Here is an 18077-nt window from a genome sequence, read left to right on the forward strand (position 1 = left end):
TCAATAAAGTTTTCTGTATTGTGTGTTAATGCATGCATGTGTTGGAAAAATATTTAAGTTTGCAAAATAAATATTTGAGATCTATGGAGATGAGTCATGGTTTTCCTTGTTAGGCCCTCAGGATGCACTAGCTTAACCCAGTTGTTTCTCTCACAATTTGCATTCAAGCAGTTTGCAGAATTTGAAAATCTACACTCTGTCACTCAGAGCCTCCGAGTGTCTTATGATGAGGTCTTCATGTACTGTTCATGAAACACTGTCAAGGCAATGGCAGCACTTTCATACGGTTTGTAAAAATGATGACAAACAACTGTTAGTAGTGCGCCTCTGGAGTTTACACATGCATGTTCAAAAGCTTTAGCTGTAGCCATTTCTAAGCTCCTAGCATTAACGGCTCTTAAAAGTGAGCAGGCAGACCAGGAAAAATCAAGCCACTTAAAGAAACTGGCACAAAATAGATTTGTATACAAACCAGATTTATTGTGTTTCAGTTGTGTATAAATGGCAGGTATTTCAGACAGTAAGTGTATAAAGGTAGAAGGCTGTTACATGTTACTGACTCTGGATGAACAGTACTGTGAGCTGTGCCACATGGTAGCTTAATGCCACCTTGTAGTGTTTGTATTCTTTTAATGATGCTGACTTGCTTATGTGGCCGTCTCCTGTTGAATCAGCATGGATACATTTAGTTTACTCTCTTGGCTAATAATTAAAATCATACTTCAGTCTTCCTTTTTCAACAATGCCCATCTCGAGCCCACTGGTTGGATCCCATTCTCGTCATAGGCCTCGTCACATAATCACACTGCAATCATAGTGTAGCTCGCCTCTGCTTGAAAGTCATCCAATGAGACGTTCCGTATTAGTGCGAGATAACGTTATCTCTGTTGGCTTTATGTACACTCAAAGATGAAAATGGTTCAAACAATTTCTCTGAGAAATGTCCTGGTGATGGTGAAGATTTCACTAACAGTAAAAAGAGGAAGTGTTCAGCTGCTCGTACGCAACATTCAGGCCTCATGAAACAAACGCTGGTCCGCTGAGTGAGTGTTTTATCGGTCGAGAAAAACAAATCTTTCCTGCGGGTGAGGTAGAGATGATCTTTCCTATCCATTGCTACTCCAGAATGTTATTCTGAAAGGCCACGCAGGCCTGGCGTGACATTTCGGGTCCTGTGCTCCGGGTGGATCATTCATCTGACGGTCTCTGGTGTTTATTCTGTGGTATATTAAGCAGTTCAGATGGCAGACTGAAGCACAGTGACATTAGTTCCTTGAATGAGGTTTTCATCTTGGCCATCAATCAGAGGGTCCCACTGATTAAAGTTCCTCTCTAGACCTGCAAAATCCAACAAGCTTTTTAGCATCTTTCAGAAGTGCCGCAGAACTCAGAATTTAAAGATTAAGGAGGGCGAACGCTTTGTGCTCTTACCGAGATGGCGTTGCAGGAAGGCTAGTGTTGCTTTGTTGGAGAGGTCTATGGCGAGCTCTGGGTCGATCTCTCCCTTCAGCTTCATCAGCTTCCCGATCCAGTTGCCCGTCAGGAAGGTGAAGTCGGGGAAGCTCTGGTGGACTGTACCTCTGATGAAGGAATGCAGTTGAAAGAAAACACCTCAGGAAACTGACTTTTACAGAATTGATGAGACTAAACATGTCATCCCTTCATCAGCTCCGTCCATGATACCTGATCGTTATCATCCTCCTCTGTATGACGGCAGAGTCCAGCTTCCTCATGCGGCTGATGTTCCCCGCCCACTGGAACTTCTCTGAGTTGATGAAGAAGATCGGCTGCTTCACCCGAGGAAAGACCTCATCATCTAAAGGGAACATCCAGGCGTCCAGCGCGATGCCACACCTGATTGAAGAGTGAAGAGTTTCCCGGAGGAGTAATTTCAGAACACAAATATCAATACCTAGATCGAAGATCAGTATTGGTTGAAATTCTGATACTACTATCATATGATATTCTACTAGATTTCGTACTAAATTCTGTGCTTCTGTCAATTTATAATCTTAAAAAACAAGTCATATGTTGTATCATAGTCCTGCTTCTCCAAAACGAGGAGACATGCTGATGGATGGATGTACGTTGTAAATCCACATACTTGAACTTAACCTCTTTGCACAGAGCTTCAATCACTGTTGCTCCTCCAAAGGAATGCCCCATGGCTGCTATCCTACACAGATCCATGGAGTTCTGTCAGCCAGGAAACAAGAGGACAGATTAAAGGAGGGGGGAAAAAATTAGGGAATGAGAGAAGAGTGACACTACATCTAACCATCGGTTGTCTATCGAGGATTTTTGTATAACTGCTACATTTGTTCCATGAAGTCACTGTGAAAGGACCAATATGGCGTCCTGACATTAAACATTTTAACATGTGTATGCCATGTTGACAAATACCTCTCAAAGTCAGTGACGTGACTATGATGTATTTATCAAAGCGACGGGGGCACCTCAAGAACAGCATAACTTTAAACTACTCTACATAAACTAGTCTACATAAGTATGTGAAAATAGAGCACAGGTGTGAGTTTATACTCAAAAATATCTAAAAAGTGACTTAATTACTGTTAAAAAAGGTACTTCAGATACTTCAGTCCTTGCTTTTTCAGTTGTACAGTCTTTATCTGAGTGATATTTGGTTACTGCAATGGAAAGTGATGACTGGACCATTTTTTTCCATTTAAATGATTCATGAATGGCCAGACAAGATTTTTTCAGCCTTGGAATGCCACCTGAGGTCAGTGGTGTTAGATTACACTCATTTATTAGAAGTTGTTCCAGTTTTCTTGAGTTTCACTTGCTCTTTTCCCTGTGGATTTCTTGGAAACTTACAAAAAGCTACAACATATAAACTTTAACTTGGTGATCTACTGTAATCCAGGACATGTAAAGAGCCCGGTATTGCCTGCAGACATGCTCCACCTTGCATTATCATACATGTAATTCATGTCATATTGTAAACTCTGTACTTTCATTGTTTTGTTACTACATGTCGCGTTCTGGCTGTTTTTTTTTTATCATTTACAGCTCATGAGCTCTGTAAAACTAGACCACAAATCTCAAACGGTCATGCAAAGGTTACCTCCAGCGTCGTCCAGTCAAACTGTGTTTGCAAAACATTTTGCACTGGTATCCCTGAGTTAATTTCAGTGAGTCTATCCAGAGCCAGAATGCATTCATCTGCTCTCTGTTTCACCTGGGAACGAAGCCAAAGATTCACACAGGTCAGGAGAAAAGGAGAAAGCAAACACTGAATACTGCTGCTATTTCAAACACACACTCAATATACTGTAATGAAGTATAGGAAACAATAAAAATAGCATAGATAAACACCAAGATAAAAAAGCTATAATGTGAGAGTGTGAATCATATCTCGTAAAGATCTGACTGAAGAAACCAGGATGTGGTTTGATGTGCACGACATCAGTCATGCAGCATGTTGTTCAGTGGGTGTAAAGTTCAGATGTTGTGCAATCCATCTGCTGTCAATTCCAAACCCGCATTGGATAAAAGCGGAAAATGTCTCCACCTCTACCTTTAACACAGTGACTGTCGTCTTGTCGAGACACGCGGCGCGTGGACTTTACCTCCCAGACTACAGCAGAAACACTCGTTACCTGTTTGTTTCTGAGGGGGAACTCTGTCTCTCCGTGCTGCAGAGATCTGTAGTACATCCACTCGCTGACCAAGCTGTCCTGGGCTGAGCCAGATGTTTTAGGCTTGTTCTCATTCGCCCTCTCTGACTCCGTCTTCTCACGAAAATAATACGTAGCTGAGGCTGACTGGTCTCTGCAGACACAGACACAGACAATGGTGCACAGTTATGAGTAGAAAGCTAACTGCTGCAAAAATTGACCTAAGTTTAAACGATTATTTGGATGTGTTCAGAAGTTTCCCCTGAAACAGATATGGTACCAAAGCACTTCATTATTTCTGACTACTAAGACACAGTCATAGCTACTTAACAACAGGCAGCTGGACACACTTCATACCTTTTTGGTTGAAGAGTCTGATAGATAAAAACACATTTCTCTACAGTACGATCTGAAACAAAGTGTTTCACACAGCACATTTAAAGTGGCCTTACAGAAATAAGAAATTCATTCAGTCCGGAGTAAAAACCAAAATAAAAGATGAATAACGTCATCCTGTTTCAAGTGAATTTAAAAAAAAAGGGCAGTTTCTCGGGTCAATAATCTAATAAATGAATGGTGATGAATTGATCAGACTTTCTTCCAAAGTGAGTGAGTTTTGGTTGCAGCTCAAACTAAACCCTGTTAAAAGGGAACTTCTTTGTGTTCAGGTTTTGTTTTGGTGACAGGGTAAGCAAAGTAATTTGGCCGTGTGACAAAAGCACCACTGGCTGAGCGGCTGGATCGACCCGCGGCCACGAACGCAGGCATGTGAAACAAAGTCTGTCTCCTGTCACAGCTATAAACCATGTCACAACACCGGCACATGATTTTTTTTTTCCCTGTGGCTTCAGCCGTGAACCAGCTGCTAAATTTCAGCGGAATACCACCTCAGTCCACACGAGTGACACGCTAACTGTGGCCATTATGTTCATCTCCATATGGTCCCCTTGTCTCTATCTACACTGAAAAGAAATGTGATGACCTGGTTCGTACTATTGTCTGCACACCCTTTCCACTCCTACTCCACAGATAAACAGACAGCCGCTTGCAGAAGAGACTGTTATTGTTGGCTTGGCTAACGTTCAACTAGAATTTCCTCCAACTGACACACAGCCTTAGTTTCACATTGTCAGCGCGCGTACCGCCAGCCCGCAGTTTGAATACAGTTCAGATACATAAAGATTTTATCCAGAGCTTGAACGAAAGAAGCCCTGGCATCAACATGAGGACTGCACATCAGCTAAAAGTGTCGAAAAAATGTCAGAAAATGGTGAAAAATCAGTGTTTTTCAAAGCCAAAGATGACGTCTACTAATGTTTTAAATCTCATACACATACCTGTGTTCCACGGACACCACGATGAAGCCCTGTGAGGCCAATTCTGCACATATAGCTGAATACAAAGTCCTAGGAAACACCACAGAGATTAATAGAGGCTGGAGAGTGAGCACAACTCCCAGTTCGTGATGAGTAAACACTGTGGCAGTGTTCTGTGTATACCTGAAGGCTCCAAGGCCATGGGAGAAGATAACTACAGGACATTTTCCAGTTGATTTAAATGGAGCATCCAAGTAGGCTGGGATCTTAAAGGACCCTGAAATGAACAAACAGAAGCTTTTACAGAACTCTTTGAAGCCTTTTTTAAAGAGCTTTTGTACATTTTAGCTACTTACACGACCCATGAGCATGCTGTCATGTTGCTTTCCCACAGTGCTTCCCACGCATTTTTACAGCGTGAACATTAACTTGCAGATTTGAAACTTATAAGAGTAAGATACACACTTCCTGTTTCACTGTTATCACAGCTATTATTTGATTTTGGTAATGACGTTCAAAGTGCAAATTGATTTCGAGTCCTTCCTGGATTATAGTGGAACAATAACACTACTCTGATGAAAGTGAGTCTAATTGAGTGAAAAACAATCTAAAACACTACGGCACACCTGGAAACACTTTCAGCAGTAATATAAACTATGTTACATTTGTCAGAAATGACCAAAAAACATGCAAAAAACCACCCCCACTGGTATAGTCCTGGAAAGACTAGCTGAAGCAGCATGAGCTTGTACAAATCACGTGAAATATTTTTCATATTACTAGCTGAAGTGAAATTACCAAAGAGGTAGTTGAAAATCCTTTCACTGAGAGTCCTGTTGATTTTCATGAAGTCTGCCAGGCCGTTGAAATACTCCCTGCAGGGGACCCAGTCAGGTTTCTCCGCTTTTTCAGTCTCTTGGCAAGGATAGTAAAGCCGGAAGAAGCTGCCCTGTAAATGACACAGAGGGAGAAGCTCACACAATGTAGCACACAAACACTGCTGCCGACTTTTACCTAACTTCTTTTGGGGATGAAAATCAGCTGTTATGCTACCTCTGTCTTTTCCTCCACAAGATCGCCTCTGCGATTAGGTGTGTGGTTCTGCTTTTACCTGTGCAGTGTGGTCCATCATGAAGTCAGTGCATCCCACAGCATTGGGGCCCTTAGCAGGTGGGATCCCAAGATGATTACTGCAGGCGTTCCCCATGGCGAAGAAAGCGAGCGTGTGCCTCCTCTGGTCTGTCCAACACAAGAGACACTCAACTGGTAAAACACTAGGTCAGCTTGACAGGAAGCAACGACGCTGACCTCACAAGGATGACAGTCATGACAGAGATAACATGACCCATCAGACTTTCTATACAAAGCTTCACTGATTAATGTCAGCAGAGTATGATTTATTCTACCATCATTAATGTAGCAGAAATTACTTAACTTACTGGTGACTAATAAGACTTTTTGACTCCTAATTTGACTGTTTAAGAAAGAACAACAGTTATTATACTATAACTTCGCCAGACGGACCTGTGCGCGTGCCGAGCCTCGCGTTTTGAGTTAACAACCACGCGCAGCCTTACAGGTGTTTTCACCTTGTTGTCGCTGTGGAGGACATCAGTGTATTTCCTCTATCGATAAATACGTAGCGTCTCAACCCCTACCTGTCCGAGCCCACTCGTAAATCCTCTTGACTACTAACTGTACAAATCCTCCATGAGAAAACATCGACCTCACCGCTTTCAAACGCGAGCTAGCCCCAATATCTTCTGGTTAGCTGCTAGCCTTCAAAAACACGCATCGTCTAGTAGAGAAAAACGAGGTCTGCCGAGGGTACAGAAGTAGTTGTGCGCAGATGTTACTACATCAGTTTCGCAACATTGCCACGTAACTCACGTCACTTTCTCGACATTGGTGTACCGGTGTGAGGCACTTGAGGTCGGTTTGACAGGTCGCGGATGTTAGAGTTAGCTAGCCGCCGCTAGCGTGGGAGGGGGCTAAACCAGAGCAGTGGATGCCAAGTTTTACTTCACCGCCCTGTGACAGTCGCCCCGCGCTATGGCTGCCGAAAAACTTCCCTCAACTTCAATTTAACACAACCTCATATAATATGTACAACAAATGGGTTAGGTTTCGCCCCCTAACTCATATTATCATCACACTTTAAGTGTAAATATCTCTCTGTCTATCCTCCGTCTGTCCCTTTTAAAACCAGCTGAACTGATCTATGTATGGCTCTGGTGAGAGCCGGCGGATCTGATTGACAGCCTTGCAGGCTATAGGCACGTGCATTTGTTGACAACAATTATTGACGCTTTGATTGATATTTCACAGTAATATTTTGTGAGACACGGAGTTTTTGTTCAGGGCAGTCACAAACAAACAAAAACGCATTGTTTTGTTCGGCGTTTGCAGCGTTTGACTTGCCTGTAGAAGATATTTACTGTGACTTAAGAAACACTCCAGCTCTGTAGAGGGCAGCAGAGGGAGAAAGTGGTGGAGACAGTGCGAGCAGTGTCCTGAAAAAGCTCTGTAGAAGGATGCAGTGTTAGCAAATCCGAGTATCTAAAACTAATTTATCAGTCGTGGCTGGTGTTGAAAATGAAATTGGTCAGTAACTATAACATCATGAATATAGCCAAGTCAGCCGTTAGCTGTCTATGATAGTGCGTTACTAAGTGTTTCAGGGTATATGTAGATATAGCTACTCTGTTAGCTTAGCAGCTAATAGCCAATTGCTAGTATAGCTAATTGTGTCATCCACTGTGGTTAACGTGAACTCTGCAGCTAAAAGCTAGGTTATGTATGTAAAACACAGTCAGTTGGTTTATGTGATGCCGGTAAATGGAGCACTCAGTTCTTACAGTGAGGCTAACTATACAGCTATGTGTGCGCGTTATTACATAGACTTACAGACAGTATCTCCTGACTGAACTAAATATAATGTGCTGTTAACTTTCAGCTGTATCTGTCATGCATTGTGTTGCTGGCACACAGTGTTGTTTTTTTGTCCACGTCTGTCTAATGAGTGACTTTCCTTCCATATCTCTCAGTATTGTCTGTCTGGTCATCCTACATTGCCTTGCAATGTCCTCAAATTCAAATCCACCACCATCATGCTGGACTGTGGGCTGGACACCACATCTGCCCTCAATTTCCTGCCCCTTCCTCTGGTACACAGGTGAGCCACTGGACTCAGAGGCACTGCCTTCATTCATTCACTCATTTATCCATTCATTCATTTATGTATGGTAGAGTAGCCATTGCTCTGAGTCATGATGAGTTTTTCTGCTCTTGTTCTTCTTCAGCCCTCGACTCTCCAAGCTACCTGGTTGGATCTCTAAGGATGGAACATTAAACTTAGAAAAGGTATGAGAAACACATTTGTTGTATTTAACTCACTGAGCTTTCAACCTACATCTCAACTTCAACATTTGTGTGGTTGTTGCTTTGTTTCTCTTTCGTTCTACTTCTGTAAATTGTAAGCCTAATAAGATTTGTCTGGGACAAAGGTAAACAGACTCTTTCTGACCATCTTTCCAGGAGCTGAAGGAATGTGCAGGACGAGTGTTTGTCGACTCACAGCCAGAGTTCTGTCTCCCTGAGGTAAACCAAACCGCCCCAGCCACCACACACACAGTATATTTAAGATGAAGTGCATTTCTTTTCTCTTGCTGAAGATGTGAGTCTGATGCTTCAAATGAATGATTTTGCTAAAGGAACTTATAATGCTGATTATAACAAATGCTCTACTTACAGTAGGCACTGGCATATTTGATCTAAATATACTATTTCCCATATTTATTGGCCCCAGAGAGAACTGCTGGATCTATCTACCATCGATGTCATCCTGATCTCCAACTACCACTGTATGATGGCCCTGCCCTACATCACTGAACACACAGGCTTCACTGGGACAGTGTACGCTACAGAGCCCACCCTGCAGATTGGCAGGTAATCGTATTGTTTTTATATTCATATACAGGAAAATATGCATGTTATTTTAACACTGCTTTTCTCATTTTTTTCATGGTTTTGTAAAAAGAGACTGTAGATTTTTAAGTTAATATATCATCTCAGGAACAAAATAATATTATTTTCCTCAGACTTTTGATGGAGGAACTGGTGAACTTCATGGAGCGAGTTCCCAAAGCCCAGTCTGCCACCTGCTGGAAAAATAAAGAAATACAGAGGTACATAAACTACAGAGAAAACAGTGATGGTACAAAGAGAAGAGTATCTATGGGTGGTTGTGGAAAAACAGAAGAATTCACATTGGAAAATATATATTTTTTATTTTAAGATATAAAATGTAATAAAACAATATTTTTACCTGTATTTTCTCTCTTTTTTTGTTTATCTTGCTTGCTGTGGTTTTAATTTGCCTTGCCCTACCTTTTGATTGTGCAGTTTCATTTTACCTTCAGTTACCTTTTAGCAACATTTAACACGATCCAAAATTATATGAATGAAATCATAATTTTATTATAACAGGATGCTCCCTGGGCCGATGAAGGATGCAGTAGACGTGTGGACGTGGAAGCGATGCTACAGCATGCAGGAGGTCAACTCTGCCCTCAGCAAAGTGCAGCTTGTGGGCTACTCACAGAAAGTGGTAAGAACCATACATACATAATCCTGACTCTGAGACATCAGCCTTCACCATACACTGTGACTGTATGATTCATTATTGTATTAGTACGTACTACAAAAATATCTGTCCTCTTTCTGCTCTGTTTTTGAGTTCTCATGAGAACTTTCATCCTTTCTCCAGGAGTTGTTTGGAGCTGTACAAATCTCCCCCTTAAGCTCCGGCTACTCATTGGGCAGCTCCAACTGGATCATCCAGTCTCATCATGAGAAAGTTTCCTATGTGTCTGGTTCATCCCTCCTCACCACACATCCACAGGTAAGTCAACAGTTCTTAAGCTAGAGAAAATTACACATGGGGCCTGAGGAAGACCTGCAATGATCAAGATTGTGGTACAAATGTTTGACTTGACTTCAGGTGTATGTTTGTAAAATGCATTTAAATTAACATAGCACATTAGCAAGAGTCTTAAATGCTCTCCAAACAGAAAAGCAATCTTTCTTACTGCATTTTAGTTTTCAGTCATCAGTTTTTGTCAGCTATGATTGTAGGAAATGGGAAAAAACAAGCTCTTTAGTTTATTCCAGGATACACTGTATAGCACACAAGGGATAAATTGACAGTGTTGTTTACTGGTAACTTGGTTCAGTCATTTAAAAAGTGAAAGTTGGAAGTGACTGAGGGTTATCGGATGATGCAAGTTCAACATAGCCAGGCTTTCTGCGTGAGCTTGCTCGACCAAACCTTAAACCCCAGTAAGAGATAAGGTATGATGACGGTGGTTATCAACTGTCTTTTTTAATCTAGGTTTTCTTCATCAGGCTCTGTGCGTGTTCCTATAAAAAGGATCTTTTGAGGAGATACATTTTTTGATTAAATATTAATCGGTGATAATACCATTAGACTAATCAATATTTCAGTTGGTGTTGTACCAGCAGTGTAAAAAGGACTTGGCAGGAAATCAGAATCAAGCATAAAGAGTTTGCATGTCTAAGATATTCCTTCATCTTAGAATCTGTATCTCTCATAGAGAATATCATCAGGAAAGGAATTGGTGAAAGGGTGGTGCTTTTTATATTTAAATCCAAAACTCTGAACATAATCTCCTCTGGAGCAGGTTAGGTGTGCAGCATTTGTTACCATGGCTATCTAGCCAGGTTAAAATAGAGTCACCTTTGTGACATTGAAAACTTTGGCTTTAGGCTCAACATAGGTCGCTAACCCATAAATACAGCTTTGTAGTACGCCCGTCACGGGTGTGTTGAAATATAATAAAACTCACCAGAGCGTTCTCACAGAGCTCGTGATAATTTAAAGTATCTCCTCCTCTCTTCTCTCAGCCCATGGACCAAAGCTCCCTTAAGAACAGCGATGTTCTGATTCTGACAGGCCTCACCCAGATGCCCACCGCCAACCCAGACGGCATGCTGGGAGAATTCTGCAGCAACCTTGGTCGGTTCAAATGTAGCAGATAATCTTAAAAGTCTGTTGGGTTAAAGTTTCCAAAATTTTGAAATAATTTTTGTTGTGTAAATATGTTTAAAAGCTTTAGTAAGTAAATACTTGTCATTAAATTGGTCTTACTTCCCTCAGGCTTTGTTTAAAGTGATCCAGGAATCTTACTGTCTCTGTCTTTGTTGGTCCGGTAATGTCAGTATTTATTATTCACGTGTGCCTGCAGCCATGACAATTCGAGCAGGAGGCAATGTTCTAGTGCCGTGCTACTCCTCAGGAGTGATATATGACCTGCTGGAGTGTCTGTACCAGTTCATCGAGAGCGCCAACCTGGGGACCACGCCCTTCTACTTCATCTCACCTGTCGCCAACAGCTCGCTGGAGTTCTCTCAGATCTTTGCTGAGTGGTGAGGAGCTGTTCATCCAAATTCCTGTACCTAGAAGGAAATGAAAAAAAAGAAAATGATGAAAATAAGACAATGGATTAAGATAAAGCCAAATACAGGGAGAGATGTTCTGTGTATCAACGTAGGGAATAAACACCAACATGCGCATAAAAATCCTTTGATATGTGACTTAACACATTATTGTTTGCTTCAGTTTACACAATGTTGCTCAGGAGAGCTTAATGTTTGGCCTGTGACTCATTATACATTCAAAACAGCGCAGACGCAACAGCCAGTGTTAGTGTTGATGTCAAACATTTACTGTCGCTGACTGCAGCAGTGCAGTGTCTGCTGATTACATCTCCTGCCAGAATGGTGCATTGCGGCGAACAAAAGTCGTCTCTATGAAACAGCTGTATTTTACATGATTTTAATGTTTAAGACATGTAAATGTAAAATCAAAAACAAACTGTAAACAGTGCTTGTTAACAGCAGTGATAGTATACTTGTTCTCAGACACCTGCTGATTGCTTTGGGATATCCTCATTCGATTTGTTGATTTTCTCATTTTAGGCTTTGCCACAACAAGCAGTCGAAGGTGTATCTTCCAGAGCCTCCATTCCCTCATGCAGAGGTGAGTCCTGCTGCTGTGCCTCCGACTAGTGGAAAACAATGCTGCATTCTTGAGATAATGGATAGCTGTAAATTCTCATTATCTGCTCGCAAATGAGCACTGAGGCCAGTCAAAAGCTCGGAGAGGGTTTCTGAAACCTAATGCAGTTGTCTGACATCAGTCTGTGACAATGACTACGTTTACATGCACAAAATTTTATAACTATTTGCCCTTATTGCAAGATAGACAATATTCCTATTAAGCTGTACAAGGCTATGAAAATGAATATTCCACTATTCTTATTTACATTCACACCCTGATCAATGAACACACCACAGCCTCGCTGTCGTTTAACCACCCCCTTGAAAAGGTTGGCACTGTGATATTTGGCATATCCAAAAACCTGTTGATAACGTGCCATAATATTATAAGTAGGTGTGTTTCTGCTTCTGACCAGAAATGTGGGATGTTCTCATGTGCGTGCATCTCAAGCCCGGCCTTGTAAACTGTTGGCTAGTCGGTTTGTTTACAACACGCAGAGCTGAGCATAAACAGGCGAGAGGCCGTGTGTCACAAGCTGCAGTACAAACACCGACTGAGCTGCATATTGTGAATGTGCTGTACGTGTCCAAAGAATGCTCCTAAAGCCTGAATCACATTAACATATCCCACATATCCTCATTGGAAAATGCTCCATTTGGAGTAAGGTCTAACTTAAAACATTCAACTGAATAATGCTGTTTAGATGACCCGTATGAAATTTGGAATAATAGTAGAATATTAGTGTGCATGTAAATGCAGTCTGTCGAGGACATGTCTCAAAAATCTCTCTGGTCCTCTGGGTTCTTTTAATGAAGCAATAGATAAATCAGTTTAGCAAGGTTACAGAGCTCTGGGCCTCGACTTAACCTTTCCCTGATCCACAACAGAGTTGGGTCAGTTCATGAAGTCTGACACACTACCTCTCCCTGACCCAGTATTTTATAGACATGCTGAAACAGTCGTTGGCTCCTCCTTGTTGACGTCGGGCGCTCTCTCTCCTCTGCTTGCTCATCTCTGAGAATCCAACGTCACTGCAGCAACCTGTTTGCAAGGACAAATCTAGAGAGACAACTTTATCCCTGACGCCAACCTGTTCTATCTTAAGTTGAGGGCCCCAAGATGTCTCCCATACCAGGCCTCTATCTCAAAACCTCCTGTTCTAGGTCATACTGGCCTTAGATATATTTTGCACACAAAGAATCACTCGTCTAAATCACTTCTATGAATAATAAAGGAAAAAGAAGAATTTCTGTTCAGTCACACAATCCATCAGCAGAAAATATGAATAAGATCAACATATCAGGATCATCATTAATCATCATTTATCATTAATAAAAACATATGCATGTAATCTAACTATTAGCAGAATATATGTGTGTAATCAAACTCATCAAAGTATAGGAATATGACCCAAATATCCATCAAGTCACTGTTCGCTGTAAACGCTATTGATCCGCCCATGTAAAGAGAAAATATTTTACTTTAGAGAAACCCTTGAAATCAGGAAATCTGTAACCAGGAATCACCTGAAATATTTTTGTGCTCAAACAAGCTATTCTTATTTTTTTGGCCCAAAGTGACAATGAGCATCACTTGCTGAGTACTGTCTGTGTGTACAGCAGCAGAGGTTAGCTGTTTGGAAATAGAGGAGCCTTTCCTCCATCTACTCTGTGCGAGGAAGCAGTCCTCAGTAAATCACTGTGTACATGAATACTCTTCACAGCACAGACGGCCATGTTCACACACAGAGTGGTGCTCCTGGCCAGACCGGCCCTCGTGTTTTGAATGGTATTTTGAGCTGGTGAGCGAAAGTGCAGGACACAATAACGGCGACTGCTCTCTTACAATTCCTGCATCGTTGTTCCAGCTCATCCAGACCAACAAGCTGAAGCACTACCCCAGCATTCACGGAGACTTCAGCAGCGAGTTCCGTCAGCCGTGCGTGGTGTTCACCGGTCACCCGTCCCTGCGCTTCGGGGACGTGGTCCACTTCATGGAGCTGTGGGGCAAATCCAGCCTCAACACCATCATCTTTACTGGTAACTGTATTACAAGCACTCCTGTATCACGAATGACAACATGTCGTCCTGTAATCGTGTCTAAAGCCTGCAGGACTTTTCTTTCTCACCACCAGAGCCAGACTTTTCTTACCTGGATGCTCTGTCTCCCTACCAGCCACTGGCTATGAAGTGTGTTTACTGTCCCATTGACACACGGCTCAACTTCCATCAAGTATCAAAGCTGCTCAAGGAGGTCCAGGTATGGCCAACACTTACCATCCCATTCATAGATACAGTAAATGTACTATTAGCACAACCATTTAAAGGTGGACTTAAGAGAAGTAAGCAGTAAGTGGTTTGCACCTACATGGACTGATTTTATAACCTTGAGCTTGTAGAGAAGTTTCTTTTTTTCACATGCAACACTGGTAAGAGGGGAATTGTGCAACAAGCCGATAATCACTGAGTCAGTCGCAGTCCTGTCGGTGCACATCACCATGGAAATGATTTAAAAACTAAAAGGCAAGGCACAAACAAGATAACAGAGCAATGCTGGACCAGCATTCAGGGCAGAGCAGGAGGTAATACACAACAAGTCCATAAATGCTGCTGAGAGATCGAGTCAATGGTTTGATTGTAAGTGATTCAGTTAACTGTATAATTATTGTATGTCACAATCACATCACAATTTTAGTAATGATCAAACTGACCTCAGCTGCAGACGTCTTCCCTTGCATTTTAAGGCCTTAACCCTCTGTGAAATGATGTGTGCAGCAGGTTTAGATTAAAGCTCAGATATACAGGTGATTATTATTTTTTTTTATAGCCATGCTAATAGCTTGGCTCTAAGGATGGCAAGGCCAAGCATTCCAGCAATGCCAAATGTGAACAAAAACATGGCTGTCTGTGGCAAACTGATGTTTCTTTCACACGTGTACACACGGTTGAACTCCCAGCAGTGCAGCTTAAAGGAAACAGAGGAGTATAAAGGACACATTAGGGATCAGACGCCATTAAACATTTGAATATGTTAATATTCGGTTCACTAGCTTAATACAGATACTGTAGTCTACACATGCATCTAGTGATTTAAATGTGCAGAGGAGCAAATGGATTACATGGCAATGAAAACAAAATAAATGTAAAATAAAATAAATTATGAAGAAGTACTAACATATATAGACACATTTTAAGGCTTAGCATATTAAATGCAGTGTGTCTTCCATGGGTGCTGCCATTGTTGTGTGTTGGTAGACAGCTTCTTCATGAAGTTGGGGTAGATGGATCTGCAGCATTAGTCTTGTTCTTCATTACACAGCATCTGGTTGTGTCTTCTGAGGGAGCAGCAGAAACCTCAGAAGGCGAAACGAGTCTCCCATTGCTTTCCTGATGTGATTGAGGCTTTCAGGGTTATTTCCAAAAGAGTGATGATTGGTTTTAGAAAGAGGTACATGTCAAGTTTGAGCAGTGTCCAATTTTGGACTGTGTAGTCTGTTTAATAATATTTTAATAATAATAAAATATTGTTAAGACCTAATATGACATGGGCATGGAGATTTCCCTTTAAAGCCTGGCATGAGGTCCCTGATGGACAGGTTTTTATTTTCTGTTTCAAATTGAGTTTGATGCCACCGGGTGACCACAAACACCGTCCTGCCAAATATCATGTTATGGCTAAAATAAGGACTTATAAACACGTTTGATGTGTCTTTGCCAAATTTGCTGATAGGCTTCATTTTAAATGAGTCAAGGAAAAGACATTATCATTAAAAACACTCAAAATGCTTTGACCATATTTTACTGTCGTTAACCAACAACAGTTGAAATTAGCTGAATTCCATGTGCAGCCTTAATTTAAACCCTGCTTGTATGTTCAATAAAAGCAGGATCAGCCCAGAACATGGTACAGCACGTTAGTCACCTCAGTGGACTCTTTCAGCCATCAGGAGTCGAGCACTGACTCCTGTATTTGCCTCCTGCAGCCGCTCCATGTGGTGTGTCCAGAGCAGTACACCCAGCCTCCACTGACCCAGTCCCACCGCTCTGATCTGATGCTGGAGCTGCAGCCCCCTCCCATGCCCTACAGACGCTGCTCTGTACTCAACTTGCCCTTCAGACGCCGCTATGAACGCATCTACATACTGCCTGAGGTGAGTCACATGAATATATTCCTCTTCAACTCGTCTGGTTATAAGGAACCTAACAGACTCCGTCGACAATGTTGAATAAAGATAAAATCAGCTCCTTTGGAAACAGCTGGTGAGTGCATACTCTGAAGTCTCATGTGCGGTAGGAGACAGTGACATACGGCGTATAAAAAGCTGTCAGAATTAAAGAGAGGAATGTATTATGGAAATACTCCAGCTCCTGTCTGAGAACAGGTGGCCAGTTTTCAAGTCTAAAAGTCAGATCCTTCTGTTCCTAGCTGGCCAACTCCCTGGTGCCCTCTGAGATTAAACCTGGCATCTCCCTGGCAACAGTGTCTGCAGTGCTGCACTCCAAGGACAACAAACACACACTGCAGGTGAGTGTGTGTGTGTCTGTCTTGTGAATTTTTAACACAAACTAGGTGTATGAATGTGTATGGACATTATTAGCATAACTGAATTAACTTAAATGGGAGTTTTTCCTCTTCTGTGTTGCCAGTCGGTGCCCAAACCCCCTCCAGTGCCCCCCAGCAAGAAGAGGAAGCGGGTAATAGAGGAGCCTCCAGTGATGCTGGCCCCCAAACCTCTGCTGAGTGGAGCGGTGCCTCTGGAAGCTTTCCTGTCCACATTGCAAAAGGTGTGAAAGCTGCAGAAACCGTTTTCACATTAGCCTTTAGTTAAAATACATTTTTCCACTATCATTGCCTCCTCATTCGCTGTGGCTATAGTATTCCCAAATTAAATGATAGAATCTCATCTTATCTGACATTACAACCTCCTTATGTATAACATTTTTGGGATTAGTATTTCTTTATAGCCAAGGCAGGGATTTAAAATAATAAAATTAAACTAAGGCGTATTAGATGGAATTAATGGCATCAGCATATCCTTGTAATAACTATTAAATTAGTTCGGTTAAATTGCCATTTTCCCCTACCTTTTTATAAGATAGATGAGAAGATAGCATGTATGTTTTGCTTGACACTAATATTAATTTCACGCAGGCCTTACATCCAGTGCTGCACCATGCAGAAAAACTCATCTATAAAATCTGCATTTCTCTCCTCCCCACCGCAGCACGGCATTACAGAGGTCAAAGTGGAGGAGACGGCAGACGGACACATCCTGCACCTGCAGGCGGAGGACACTCTGATCCAGCTGGAGGAGGACGGGACGCACATCGTCTGCGACAACAACGAGCCGCTGCGTACCACGCTGCGAGACCTGGTGCTGCGCTTCCTGCAGAAACTCTGACCTGAATCCTGTCTGCGCCTCCTGATCGTTCGTTTTTCAACAGTATTTCTGCCTCACTGGACGGTGGATGGCTGCAGAGATGGTGGTGGAGCGAAAGGATATGATGAACAGTTGTGAAGTGGACCCTCTCCACCTCAGTCATATTGACACCAGTTTTACTGTCAAGTCTAGTTATATTTTGTATTATAGTATTTTGTATTAAAAGATTCTTCAGACATGTGACTCTCACCTCTACAGCCTCTTCAGTCAGGAAACTAATGTAGTGAAACATAAATGAAAAGCTGGGATCATCAGTCATAAGCTTGAGTTTTCCAAAGGAGGAAGTGAGAACAGAAGTTCAACAGAAAAATGTCAAAGCCATATATTTAAAAAATCTCTTTAAAACCCAATGTCTAAAGTGGCATTTGCAATCCCGACTCAAGTTTAATCCAGAATTTCTGTCATCCCATCGGCTGAAGGTGGCCCGAGTTTCCAGGTGTCATACTGGGAACAGAATGTTCAGCTATCTGAATGAAATGATCACAGGTTGTCCTTCCAAAGAGGGAACTGCTCTATATCCTGTACTCCTTTACTGAATCAGCCATAACAGCCTCTTTTTTTTTTTTTTACAGCAGATATTTTGATGTGTCACACACAAA

The 18077-nt window shown here is 42.0% G+C and overlaps 2 protein-coding genes across 5 annotated transcripts; one reads left to right on the forward strand and one right to left on the reverse strand.

The window, feature by feature from the left end:
* Positions 1-470: 470 nt before the first annotated feature.
* Positions 471-6967, reverse strand: pla2g7 (phospholipase A2, group VII (platelet-activating factor acetylhydrolase, plasma)). 4 transcript variants are annotated; one of them, XM_041958477.1, is made up of 11 exons: positions 6848-6967; positions 6069-6196; positions 5756-5906; positions 5141-5234; positions 4979-5047; positions 3624-3795; positions 3089-3202; positions 2105-2196; positions 1684-1854; positions 1432-1580; positions 471-1338 (listed from the first exon to the last, which is right to left on the reverse strand). In XM_041958477.1, the coding sequence occupies exons 2-11, from the start codon at positions 6162-6164 to the stop codon at positions 1238-1240; spliced, it is 1209 nt and encodes a 402-aa protein (XP_041814411.1). In that variant the 5' UTR covers positions 6165-6196; positions 6848-6967; the 3' UTR covers positions 471-1237. The 4 variants fall into 4 exon arrangements, with proteins under 4 accessions (XP_041814411.1, XP_041814409.1, XP_041814412.1 ...); XM_041958475.1 differs by lacking the exon at positions 6848-6967 and adding an exon at positions 6616-6837; XM_041958478.1 differs by lacking the exon at positions 6848-6967 and adding an exon at positions 6689-6802.
* Positions 6968-7456: 489 nt separating this feature from the next.
* ints9 (integrator complex subunit 9) lies at positions 7457-18022 on the forward strand. Its single transcript, XM_041959210.1, has 17 exons — positions 7457-7561; positions 8005-8132; positions 8260-8320; positions 8495-8557; positions 8766-8905; positions 9058-9144; positions 9446-9566; positions 9726-9860; positions 10883-10994; positions 11224-11404; positions 11957-12017; positions 13906-14077; positions 14173-14297; positions 16021-16188; positions 16464-16562; positions 16685-16822; positions 17263-18022. Exons 1-17 carry the CDS (start codon positions 7553-7555, stop codon positions 17437-17439), a joined length of 1977 nt encoding a protein of 658 aa, XP_041815144.1. The 5' UTR covers positions 7457-7552; the 3' UTR covers positions 17440-18022.
* The last annotated feature ends 55 nt before the right edge of the window (positions 18023-18077 follow it).

Source organism: Chelmon rostratus, chromosome 18 (genome assembly GCF_017976325.1).
Source record: "Chelmon rostratus isolate fCheRos1 chromosome 18, fCheRos1.pri, whole genome shotgun sequence".
In the NCBI taxonomy this organism is placed as follows: domain Eukaryota; kingdom Metazoa; phylum Chordata; class Actinopteri; order Chaetodontiformes; family Chaetodontidae; genus Chelmon; species Chelmon rostratus.